General features: G+C 40.7%; 1 protein-coding gene across 5 annotated transcripts in view; it reads right to left on the reverse strand.

Moving 5' to 3' along the window:
• Positions 1–14180, reverse strand: part of OCA2 (OCA2 melanosomal transmembrane protein) — a 257209-nt gene that overhangs the window by 113038 nt on the left and 129991 nt on the right. For all 5 annotated transcript variants that reach the window (XM_067739915.1, XM_067739910.1, XM_067739912.1 and 2 more), the window contains one exon: positions 9517–9649. In XM_067739915.1, coding sequence (XP_067596016.1) covers positions 9517–9649 — 133 coding nt within the window. The remainder of the gene's footprint in view (positions 1–9516; positions 9650–14180) is intronic.

A 14180-nucleotide genomic window follows, 5' to 3' on the forward strand; every position in this document is an offset into this window, starting at 1 on the left:
TTTTACTTAAAAAATTTTATTTTCTTAATAATTATTTTTTTATTTTAATAACTTTATTTTATTTTACCTTCCTATATTTTATTTTCTTTTATCCTTTTTCATTATTTCTTTCTACTTTTTCTCCCTTTTAGTCTGAGCTGTGTGAATGAAAGGCTCTTGGTGCGACAGCCAGGAGTCAGTGCCGTGCCTCTGAGGTGGGAGAGCCAACTTCAGGACACTGGTGCACAAGAGCCCTCCCAGCTCCACGTAATATCAAACAGTGAAAATCTCCCAGAGATCTCCATCTCAACACCAGCACCCAGCTTCACTCAATGACCAGCAAGCTACAGTGCTGGACACCCTATGCCAAAAAACTAGCAACACAGGAACACAACCCCACCCATTAGCAGAGAGGCTGCCCAAAATCATAATAAGTCTACAGACACCCCAAAACACACCACAAGACGTGGACCTGCCCACTAGGAAGACAATATCCAGCCTCATCCACCAGAACACAGGCACTAGTCCTCTCCACCAGGAAGCCTACACAACCCACTGAACCAACTTTAGCCACTGGGGACAGACACCAAAAACAATGGGAACTACGAATCTGCAGCCTGCAAAAAGGAGACCCAAACACAGTAAGATAAGCAAAATGAGGAGACAGAGAAATACACTGCAGATGAAGGAGCAAGGTAAAAACCCACCAGAGCTAACAAATGAAGAGGAAATAGGCAGTCTGAAAAACAATTCAGAATAATGATAGTAAAGATGATCCAAAATCTTGGAAATAGAATAGACAACATGCAAGAAACATTTAACAAGGACCTAGAAGAATTAAGATGAAACAAGCAATGAGGAACAACACAATAAATGAAATGAAAAATACTCTAGATGGGATCAATAGCAGAATAACTGAGGCAGAAGAATGGATAAGTGACCTGGAAGATAAAATGGTGGAAATAACTACTGCAGAGGAGAATAAAGAAAAAAGAATGAAAAGAACTGAGGACAGTCTCAGAGACCACTGGGACAACATTAAACGCACCAACATTCGAATTATAGGGGTTGCAGAAGAAGAAGAGAAAAAGAAAGGGACTGAGAAAATATTTGAAGAGATTATAGTTGAAAACTTCCCTAATATGGGAAAGGAAATAGTTAATCAAGTCCAGGAAGCACAGAGAGTCCCATACAGGATAAATCCAAGGAGAAACATGCCAAGACACATATTAATCAAACTGTCAAAAATTAAATACAAAGAAAACATATTAAAAGCAGCAAGGGAAAAACAACAAATAACACACAAGGGAATCCCCATAAGGTTAACAGCTGACCTTTCAGCAAAAACTCTTCAAGCCAGAAGAGACTGGAAGGACATAGTTAAAGTGATGAAGGAGAAAAACCTACCACCAAGATTACTCTACCCAGCAAGCATCTCATTCAGATTTGATGAAGAAATTAAATCCTTTAGAGATAAGCTAAAGCTGAGAGAGTTCAGCACCACCAAACCAGCTTTACAACAAATGCTAAAGGATCTTCTCTAGGCAAGAAACACAAGAGAAGGAAAAGACCTATAATAACAAACCCAAAACAATTAAGAAAATGGGGATAGGAACATACATATCGATAATTACCTTATATGCAAATGGATTAAATGCTTCCACCAAAAGACACAGATTGGCTGAATGGATACAAAAACAAGACCCATATATTTGCTGTCTACAAGAGACCCACTTCAGACCTAGAGACACATACAGACTGAATGTGAGGGCATGGAAAAAGGTATTCCATGCAAATGGAAACCAAAAGAAAGCTGGAGTAGTAATACTTATATCAGACAAAATAGACTTTAAAATAACGACTATTAGAAGAGACAACGAAGGACACTATATAATGATCAACGGATCAATCCAAGAAAAAGATATAACAATTGTAAATATTTACGCACCCAACATAGGAGCACCTCAATACATAAGGCAAGTACTAACAGCCATAAAAGGGGAAATCGACAGGAACACATTCGTAGTACGGGACTTTACCACCCCACTTTCACCAATGGACAGATCATCCAAAATGAAAATAAATAAGGAAACACAGCTTTAAACGATACATTAAACAAGATGGACTTAATTGATATTTATAGGACACTCCATCCAAAAACAACAGAATACACATTTTTCTCAAGTGCTCATGGAACATTCTCTAGGATAGATCATATCTTGGGTCACAAATCAAGCCTTGGTAAATTTAAGAAAATTGAAATTGTATCAAGTATCTTTTCCAACCACAATGCTATGAGACTAGATATCAATTACAGGAAAAGATCTGTAAGAAATACAAACACATGGAGTGCAAACAATACACTACTTGATAACAAAGTAATCACTGAAGAAATCAAAGAGGAAATCAAAAAATACCTAGAAAAAATGACAATGAAAACACGATGACCCAAAACCTATGGGATACAGCAAAAGCAGTTCTAAGAGGGAAGTTTATAGCAATACCATCCTACCTTAAGAAACAGGAAACATCTTGAATAAACACCCTAACCTTGCACCTAAAGCAATTAGAGAAAGAAGAACAAAAAACCCCCCAAAGTTAGCAGAAGGAAAGAAATCATAAAGATCAGATCAGAAACAAATGAAAAATAAATGAAGAAAATGATAGCAAAAATCAATAAAATTAATAGCTGGTTCTTTGAGTAGATAAACAAAATTGATAAGCCATTAGCCAGACTCATCAAGAAAAAAGGGAGAAGACTCAAATCAGCAGAATTAGAAATGAAAAAGGATAAGTAACAACTGATACTGCAGAAATACAAAAGATCATGAGAGATTACTACAAGCAACTCTATGCCAATAAAATGGACAACCTGGAAGAAATGGACAAATTCTTAGAAAAGCACAACCTGCCAAGACTGAATCAGTAAGAAATAGAAAATATGAACAGACCAATCACAAGCACTGAAATTGAAAATGTGATTAAAAATCTTCCAACAGGGGCTTCCCTGGTAGCGCAGTGGTTGTGAGTCCGCCTGCCGAGGCAGGGGGCGTGGGTTCATGTCCCAGTCTGGGAGGATCGCACATGCTGTGGAGGGGCTGGGCCCGTGAGCCATGGCTGCTTGGCCTGCGCATCTGGAGCCTGTGTCTGCCAGGGAGAGACCACAGCAGTGAGAGGCCCACGCACCAGAAAAAAAAAAAAAAAACGTCCAACAAACAAAAGCCCAGGACTTGATGGCTTCACAGGTGAATTCTATCAAACATTTAGAGAAGAGTGAACACCTATCCTTCTCAAACTCTTCCAAAATATAGCAGAGGGAGGAACACTCCCAAACTCATTCTACGAGGCCACCATTACCCTGATACCAAAACCAGACAAGGATGTCACAAAGAAAGAAAACTACAGGCCAATATCACTGATGAACATAGATGCAAAAATCCTCAAAACATACTAGCATACAGAATCCAACAACACACTAAAAGGATCATACACCATGATCAAGTGGGGTTTATTCCAGGAATGCAAGGATTCTTCAATATATGCAAATCAATCAATGTGATACACCATATTAACAAATTGAAGGAGAGAAACAGTATGGTCATCTCAATAGATGCAGGGAAAGCTTTTGACAGAATTAAACACCCATTTATGCTAAAAACCCTCCAGAAACTAGGCACAGAGGGAACTTTCCTCAACATAATAAAGGCCATATATGACAAACACACAGCCAACATCATCCTCAATGGTGAAAAACTGAAAGCATTTCAACTAAGATCAGGAACAAGACAAGGTTGCCCACTCTCACTACTCTTATTCAACATAGTTTTGGAAGTTTTAGCCACAGCAATCAGAGAAGTAAAGGAAATAAAAGGAATCCAAATTGGAAAAGAAGAAGTAAAGCTGCCACTGTTTGCAGATGACATGATACTATACATAGAGAATCCTACAGATGCTACCAGAAAACTACTAGAGCTAACCAATGAATTTGGTAAAGTAGCAGGATACAAAATTAAGGCACAGAAATGTCTTGCATTCTTATACACTAATGATGAAAAATCCGAAAGTGAAATCAAGAAAAAACTCCCATTTACCATTGCAACAAAAAGAATAAAATATCTAGGAATAAACCTACCTAAGGAGACCAAAGATCTGTATGCAGAAAATTATAAGACACTGATGAAAGAAATTAAAGATGAAACAAATCGGTGGAGAGATATACCATGTTCTTGGATTGGAAGAATCAATATTGTGAAAATGACTCTACTACCCAAAGCAATCTACAGATTCAACGCAATCCCTATCAAACTACCACTGGCATTTTTCACAGAACTAGAACAAAAAATTTCACAATTTGTATGGAAACACAAAAGACCCCAAATGGCCAAAGCAATCTTGAGAATGAAAAACGGAGCTGGAGGAATCAGGCTCCCGGACTTCAGACTATACTACAAAGCTCCAGTAATCAAGACAGTATGGTACTGGCACAAAAACAGAAAGATAGATCAATGGAACAGGATAGAAAGCTCAGAGATAAACCCACGCACATATGGTCACCTTATCTTTGATAAAGGAGGCAGGAATGTACAGTGGAGAAAGGACAGCCTCTTCAATAAGTGGTGCTGGGAAAACTGGACAGGTACATGTAAAAGTATGAAATTAGATCACTCCCTAACACCATATACAAAAATAAGCTCAAAATGGATTAAAGACCTAAATGTAAGGCCAGTAATTCTCAAACTCTTAGAGGAAAACATAGGCAGAACACTCTATGACATAAATCACAGCAAAATCCTTTTTGACCCACTGCCTAGAGAAATGGAAATAAAAAGAAAAATAAACAAATGGGACCTAATGAAACTTCAAAGCTTTTGCACAGCAAAGGAAACCATAAACAATACCAAAAGACAACCCTCAGTATGGGAGAAAATATTTGCAAATGAAGCAACTGACAAAGGATTCATCTCCAAAATTTACAAGCAGCCCATGCAGTTCAATAACAAAAAAACAAACAACCCAATCCCAAAATGGGCAGAAGACCTAAATAGACATTTCTCCAAAGAAGATATACAGACTGCCAACAAACACATGAAAGAATGCTCAACATCATTAATCATTAGATAAATGCAAATCAAAACTACAATGAGATATCTCACACCAGTCAGACTGGCCATCATCAAAAAATCTGGAAACAATAAATGCTGGAGAGGGTGTGGAGTAAAGGGAACACTCTTGCACTGCTGGTGAGAATATGAATTGGTACAGCCATTATGGAGAACAATATGGAGGTTCCTTAAAAAACTACAAAGAGAACTACCATATGACTCAGCAATCCCACTACTGGGCATATACCCTGAGAAAACCATAGTTCAAAAAGAGTCATGTACCAAACTGTTCATTGCAGCTCTATTTACAATAGCCAGGAGATGGAAACAACCTAAGTGTCCATCATCAGATGAATGGATAAAGAAAATTTGACACATATATACAATGGAATATTACTCAGCCATAAAAATAAATGAAATTGGTCTATTTATAATGAGGTGGATGGACCTAGCATCTGTCCTACTGAGTGAAGTAAGTCAGAAAGAGAAAGACAAATGTTGTATGCTAACACATATATATGGAATTTAAGAAAAAAATATGTCATGAAGAACCTAGGGGTAAGACAGGAATAAAGACACAGACCTACTAGAGAATGGACTTGAGGATATGGGGATGGGGAATGGTAAGCTGTGACAAAGTGAGAGAGTGGCATGGACATATATTCATTACCAAACATAAAATAGATAGCTAGTGGGAAGCCGCCGCATAGCACAGGGAGATCAGCTCGTTGCTTTGTGACCACCTAGAGGGGTGGGATAGGGAGGGTGGGAGGGAGGGAGATGCAAGAGGGAGGAGATATGGGAACATATGTATATGCATAACGGATTCACTTTGTTATAAAGCAGAAACTAACACACGATTGTAAAGCAATTATACTCCAATAATGATGTAAAAAAAAAAAATTGACAGAAGACCTAAATAGGTATTTCTCCAAAGAATGCACACAGATGGCCATTAGGCACATGAAATGATGCTCAGTATCACTAATCATTAGAGAAATGCAAATCAAAACTACAATGAGGTTCCACCTCATACCAGTCAGAATGGCCATCATTAAAATGTCTGCAAATAATAAATGCTGGAGAGGGTGTGGAGAAAAGGGAACCCTCCTATACTGTTGGTGGGAATGTAAATTGGTGCAGCCACTATGGAGAACATTATGGAGTTTCCTTGAAAAACCAAAAATTAGGTTACCATATGATCCAGCAATTCCACGCTTGGGCACATATCCAGAAAAGATGAAAATTCTAATTCAAAAAGATACATGCAGTCAAATGTTCACAGGAACACTCTTTCCAGTAACCAAGACATGGAAACAATCCAAGTGCCCATCAATAGATGATTGGTTGGAAGATGTGGTGTATATATACAATGGAATATTACTCAGCCATAAAAAGAATGAAATATTGCCATTAGCAGCAACATGCAACATGGACATAGAGAATATCATACTAAGTGAAGTAAGTCAGAAAAAGAAAGACAAGTATTATAGGATATCACTTATACTTGGAATCTAAAAAATAACACAAATTAATCTATATACAAAACAGAAACAGACTCACAGACATAGAAAATAAACTTATGTTTAGCAAAGGGGAAAAGGAAAGGGAGGCATAAATTAGGAGGATGGGATTAATGGATACAAACTATGATGCATAAAACAGATAAGCAACAAGGATTTACAGTATAACACAGGGAACTATACTCAATACCTTATAATAACCTAATAGAAAATAATCTGAAAAAAATATATATATATAACTGAATTACTTTGTTGTACACCTAAAACTAACACAATATTGCAAATCAACTATACTTCAATTTTAAAAGTTCTATAGCCATTAAAAGGATAATGAAAAACTATTATGAACAGTTTTAGAATAATTCTTTCAACAATTGAGGTACGATGGACAAATTCCTTTAAAGACATAAACCACAAGTGAGCACTCAAGAAGAAATAGATAACCTTAATAGCTAGCCCTATATCTATTAAGTAATTTGAATATGTAGTTAAAAACTAGAAGGAAGGAAGGAAAGGAAGGGAGGGAGGGAGGGAGGGAGGTCCAAGCCTTTAAATATCCTGGCAAACATTTAAGGAAAAAAGTAGTAGCAATTTTACACCATCTCTTCCCAAAAACTGAAGAGGAGGGTATACTTCTATATTCATCCTTCGAGGACAGCAAAAGCAGACATTTCAAGAGAAGACACTACACACCAATATCCCTATTGTACAAAGATATAAAAATTCTATATAAAATATTAGGAAGAAGCAGCATGAGTTGATATTTGGTGACCAGAGGGGCAGACTCTGGTTATTATTTGTGCTTTTCAACAAATAAGTCATTCTCTCCCATTCTGATCACTTGGCAGGCTGACTCATCCTGGCCCCTGCAACTGGTGACAGGGTGAAAACTGAGGCCTGGTGACACTCAGGATGAGCTGTGTCATTCAGTGGTAGAGTGGAACATGTGGTTCTCTCAGTCTGATGACCAGCAGCTCAGGACTCTGAGAACTATTGACCAGGAAGGCACTGCCAGCCCACAGTGGGCATGAGGCTAAAGTGAGGAAGAGTCACTGAGATTTCAGTGTTACTTTTTACTGCAGATAATCAAGCATCTGACAGATGCTCTCTGCACACCAAAGACCTGCTGAACCCAAATCTCTGGGGTAGGGCTTAGTAATCTGTAGTTATACCAAGCACCCCCAAATTGGAGACCCCTGTACCCAACAGTGGCTCAGAGTGATTGCTCTGGCTCTGCACAGCTCGCCGTGTGCTGATTTACACCCTGTCTTGGCATTGCCATAGGGTTTCAGCATTATCCATGTCCCAACCATCCCCTCCCCCTTCCCTCAAAGTTTTCCTCAGCTCCTTTCTCTGGAAGAGTGGAGGAGTCAATTACACAGATTTGTTTCTATACTTCCAAATCAGTATATCTAAATTAATCTCAAGATAAGACTCTCCAGAAGAGCTTATACACAGCATAGATTTCCTGGGGGTGGGCCTGGTAACCTGTATATATAACAGTTGTTCCCGAGTCATTCTGATCACCAGGGTGGTTGAGGGATGTTGGGGAGAGGTGCAGCTGTGCCCACACAAGCTTCTAGAGACAGATTAGCCGTTGTAATTGATTATAGTCTCCTTAGCTATCCATTGGTATGATCCTTTCCATTAGAAAACTAAACCTAAATATTGTTACCACACTTTACATATACTAGTTGATGATGAAACATTTTGAACACCTCTAACTTGTTGCTATGGGTTGAATAGTGTCCCCCCAAAGTTCATGTGTTGAAGTCCTAACCCCCAGTACATCAGAATGTGACCTTATTTGAAAATAGGGTCATTGCAGATATAATTAGCTAAGGTGAGGTCATTAGAATGGCCCCAAATCCAAGATGACTGGTGTGCTTACAAATGGAGAAATGTGTACACAGACACACACAGCGAGAATGCCATATGAACATGAATACAGCCATCTAAAAGCTAAGGGGACAGGGCTGGAACAGGTCCTTCCTCACAGCCAACCAATCCATGATTTTGGACTTCCAGCCTCCAGAACTATGAGGTAGTAAGCCACAATAGGTGGCTTATTAAGCCACCTTAACTTCTATGGAAATAAACCGTCTTTTGTTTAAGCCACCCAGTCTGTGGTACTTTGTTGTAGCAGCCCTAGCAAATTAATACACTGGTCAGTGAGAAACATGGATCAAGGTACCTCATTGCAAGAAATATCTATTTTAAAATAAAAAGCAAACGTTGATTAAAATTTTCTTCAAAACAAAGAAGTAATGGAATCATTTGTAGTGGTCCCCTATGTTACAAAGGCAACCTGCACAGTGTCTTGCACAGGGCCTGGCCAAGAAGAGGCTGGATGTTTCCCAAATAGTCTATTGCTTCTAATCTATCCTGACCAGTAATGCTCTCAATAAAACATCTACTAAAAATTTTAAGTAAGGAAAATGCAAAACCATAAGATGGCCACGAGCCCTATTCCTCCTGGTCACTGCCTCACCAATATGATCTTGATTGACACGGTATTATATCCCCTGTGCTGGATTATGCTGCCATTTTTGTAATCACATTTAGTTTCAAACTACAACATATTAGTACAGTCTATATGCTATGCTATTTGTATTGTATATACATGGTTTAATGCTGTCATGACATGCAAATTGTATACAGTGGACATTGCTTCCCACATTTCACTCTATAGAAAACTAAAGAGGCACAGCTCATGGATTTAAAGCCCCTGAAAGCACATTGCGTACCAGGAGGCAGACAGGGACATGCTAGTGTGCAGCATCCCAACGACTTATGCTTCCCTGATATTTTACAGGTGATTAACCTCTTAAATTTTCGTGGCAACTTCCCCCAGAAAAAATAGTATCTTGGCAGTAAACTCTGGGGCTATATGAGGAGGTACTTCCACTCACCAACGATCTCACTGGGTTCCTTGTTATACAGCTTTTTGTTCCAGTAAAGTAGTCTGAGGAGTGGAAAGGAGAACAAGAGAACGAAGCAAATCCCAGCAAACATGTGTGCGGTGAACCCAGCGAAGTCCAGACCCTAGAAACAAGAAAGGAGAAGTGAAACCACAGACTGGCCTTCCCGCAGCACAGGTGCAGCCCCATGGCAGGGTCCAGGGTGGGCTGAACTCGAGGGCCGTGGAACGTAGCACAAAGCCCACAGAACAGGTACTCTTCACCATGATTTTGAAAACATTCAGGATTTGTTTCTTTCACACTGAAAAACCAATTATTACCTGAATGACAAGCAAACTTGGGAGGAAACAAAAACAGGTCATCACATCTAATCCCAACCTTAGCTGTGTCTACTTCACCATGGGACTAACTCGTCCCCCAGGATTCAGTGAAACAGGACTGAGGGGGACAAAACATACAACTATCACTACCATAGAGAAAATAGATAACCAACAAGAACCTACTGTTATAGCACAGGGAACTATACTCAATATTTTGTAATAACCTATAAGGGGAAAGAATCTGAAAAAAATAGATATATATGTAAGTATAACTGAATCACTTTGCTGTACACCTGAAACTAACACAACGTTGTAAATGAACTATGCTTCAATTTAAAAAAAAAAAAAAGACCATGAGGCAACATTCTCCCATTTGAAGGTAAATTGGCTTTTTAAAATATTTCACTTAAGTCACTGCCATCAATTTGAAAGAGGACTGTCATGCCTGGAAAGCACTGTCCTCCACATATTACCCAGTGGCCATCAGGACTGAAGCCCCCCAGGGTGTCCCAACCAGCTCCAAGGGTCCTAGGCAGGAGCCTCTCCTTCCCTTCACACTTCCTTTGCCTGTCTGTGGGCTATTTTCCACGGTCAGCCGCTGAGAACATCTTTGTTGTTGGATGAAATCCCTGCTAGGTTAATTTGTTAGGGAATATGTCATCAACAATATTAGTCAGTTTTTTCCTTTTGTTTATACTGTGCTTAAACCTTCAGCAAATACATGCCCTCTGAGCACCTCGCAGGACAGATGAGGCTACTGTCCCCACGAAGCAGGCTGTGAGAATCAGCTTCTTACTGGCAAGTACTCCAGGTCTTTTTCTGTAGTGTTCATGGACTACTGATGCCACAAAAAGGGGTCAGAGGCACAATGACAAAGCATTGGGGGTGACCCCCAGGCAGGAGAGACCATGGGGGTAGGGAGAGTAGGTCCAGGGGTCATTAGTGACCACCTTGAGAGACCATGCCCAAGGCAGCAGTCAAGAAGACCACCTTCTAAAGGCCTGAGCTGGAAGGAGTGATTTCAATTATATTAGTTGTTGTTTATTAAAATTTAGTTATTTGTCCCTGTCATTTCTGGAAAAGGCCTGAAACCACTTATAACATTGCTAAACATACGGCACAACTTAGAAGCCATTATCAGTAAGTTTGTGTCAAAATTTAGGCTAGGCAGTGTGCAATGATCTGAAGTTCTTATTCTCTTGCAGTTTATCTGCACATACATATGAATATGAAACAGCATATGAAACAGCATATGAATAACATATGAGGTTATATGAGGTTAATCACATACAGAGAGCAGGGAGACCTACCAAGATGTGGGACTCATGGCATGCTTTTAACGGCCATATAAGAATTCATCACTTTTCTGGTAGTTCTTCAACAAGGATATTACCTTGGACTTTGTGTTTATCTATAGAATGCATGCCCCAAATATCTGGTTTAAAAAAGGTCCAAGACACTTTTAGGGGCCCCTGAAAATCATTTAGTTTCTTCTAAAATCAGAAACAAAACAGAAAACCTTTTGAGTCAAAGAAGATGGTTTAAAATATAATATTAATATAATATTAACATATTTTTCTATATATGAATTCAGTCATGAATGTAAATGTAATTGTAATTAATATTACAAGTAATGTAATAACATAATTAGTGTAAATGTAATTAATATTTTTTGGAGGGAGGAGCGCATGAAGGCAGAAATACTTACATCCTGAGTAATTCTGGGTCTCTTTGGGACACAATACAGGTATCCCCCACTTTTTCAGATTTCGCTTTATGTCACTTTGCTTTTACAAAAGACCTACATTAGCACCTGTTTTCGCTAAGAAAGAAATCTGAGGAGGATTTTCACTTTTATGAAAACAGGTGATTGCTCTTTTAACTTTATGCCATTTTGGCTTCTGAAAGGTTTCATAGGAAAGCTCTATTTTCGGACAGTGGGGAAAACCTGTAACAAAGCTATAAAGTAACAAAACCACCCACTATCATACTTACATCAGTGCAGTGCTTAAATGCAGCCCTTTCTTGCAAGGTGCTGGCTCTGTTTCTTCCCTCTCAGCCTTGTTTCATACTGTTTTGGTTTTGAAGCGTGCCCCAAGGGCACAGCAGCCTGGTGGGAGAGCCACAAGGAAGGTCCCAGCAGTGGACGGCACAGAGGCCTGATGGGAAAGGCCTGAAGAATGTCCTAGTGCACACATCTCTGGGGCACAGTAGGAAATGCCTTCCAATGATGTGTGAGATGCCATTCAGAAGAAGAGGGTACATGGTTCCCCTAAAGAGACTTCCCTAGGGCTGTTTAAAATGTGGTTGAGGGAGGAGCTTCAAGATGGTAAATAGTAAGACACAGAGATCACCTTCCTTCCCACAGATACATCAGAAATGCATCTACATTTGCAACAACTCCTACAGAACACCTACTGAATGCTGGCAGAAGACCTCAGACCTCCCAAAAGGCAAGAAATTCCCCCACGTACCTGGGTAGGGCAAAAAAAGAAAAAACAGAGACAAAAGAATAAGGACTGGACCTGCACCAGTGGGAGGGAGCCGTGAAGGAGGAAAGGTTTCCACACAATAGAAGCCCCTTCGCGGACGGAGACTGTGGGTGGCGGAGGGGGGAAGCTTCGGAGCCACGGAGGAGAGCACAGCAACAGGGGTGCGGAGGGCAAAGTGGAGAGATTCCCACACAGAGGATCGGTGCCGACCAGCACTCACCAGCCCAAGAGGCTCGTCTGCTCACCCGCCGGGACGGGCAGGGTCTGGGAGCTGAGGCTCGGGCTTCGGTCGGATGGTAGGGAGAGGACTGGCTGCGTAAACACAGCCTGCAGGGGGTTAGTGCACCACGGCTAGCCAGGAGGGAGTCCGAGAAAAAGTCTGGACCTGCCGAAGAGGCAAGAGACTTTTCTTGCCTCTTTGTTTCCTGGTGCACGAGGAGAGCGGATTCAGAGCCCTGCTTAAAGGAGCTCCAGAGACGGGCGCGAGCTGCGGCTATCAGCGCACACCCCAAAGACGGGCATGAAACTCTAAGGCTGCTGCTGCCGCCACCAAGAAGCCTGTGTGCAAGCACAGGTCACTATCCACACCTCCCCTCCCAGGAGCCTGTACAGCCCGCCACTGCCAGGATCCTGTGATCCAGGGACAGCTTCCCCGGACAGCTTTCCCTCAGGCTGGTGCAACGTCCCACTGGCCTCTGCTGCCGCAGGCCTGCCCCGCACTCCGTACCCCTCCCACCCTGAGTGAACCAGACCCCCAAATCAGCTACTCCTTTAAACCCGCCCTGTCTGACCGAAGAACAGATGCCCTCAGGCGACCTACAGGCAAAGGCGGGGCCAAATCCAAAGCTGAACCACAGGAGCTGTGCGAACAAAGAAGAGAAAGGGAAATCTCTTCCAGCAGCCTCAGGAGCAGCGGATTAAATCTCCACAGTCAACTTGATGTACCCTGCATCTGTGGAATACCTGAATACACAACGAATCATTCCAAATTGAGGGGGTGGACTTTGGGAACAACGATATATATATACTTTTCCCTTTTTTTCTTTCTGTGAGTGTGTATGTGTATGCTTCTGTGTGTGATTTTGTCCGAATACCTTTGCGTTTACTATTTGTCCTAGGGTTCTCTCTGTCCGTTTTCTGCTTTTTTTTTTTTTTTTTTTGGTTTTTTTAAGTATAGTTTTCAGCACTTGTTATCATTGTGGATTTGTTTTTTGGTTTCTTTGTTCTTTCTTTCTTTCTTTTTAATTACTTAAAAAAATAAAAATTATTTTTTGTTTTTATTTTAATAACTTTTTTATTTTATTTTATTTTATCTTTTTCTTTCTTTTGTCTCCCTTTTATTCTGAGTCGTGTGGATGAAAGGCTCTTGGTGCTCCAGCCAGGCATCAGGGCTGTGCCTCTGAAGTGGGAGAGCCAAGTTCAGGACATTGGTCCACAAGAGACCTCCCAGCTCCACATAATATCAAACAGCGAAAATCTCCCAGAGATCTCCATCTCAATGCCAAGACCAGCTCCACTCAACGACCAGCAAGCTACAGTGCTGGACACCCTATGCCAAAAAACTAGCAACACAGGAACACAACCCCACCCATTAGCAGAGAGGCTGCCTAAAATCATAATAAGGTCACAGACACCTCAAAACACATCACCAGAAAGACAAGATCCAGCTTTATCCACCAGAACACAGGCACTAGTCTCTCCACCAGGAAACCTACACAACCCACTGAACCAACCTTAGCCACTGGGACAGACACAAAAAACAACTGGAACTACGAACCTGCAGCCTGCAAAAAGGAGACCCAAAACACAGTAAGTTAAGCAAAATGAGGAGAGAGAAACACAC

Source organism: Pseudorca crassidens, chromosome 6, assembly GCF_039906515.1.
Source record: "Pseudorca crassidens isolate mPseCra1 chromosome 6, mPseCra1.hap1, whole genome shotgun sequence".
Taxonomy (NCBI): Eukaryota; Metazoa; Chordata; class Mammalia; order Artiodactyla; family Delphinidae; genus Pseudorca; species Pseudorca crassidens.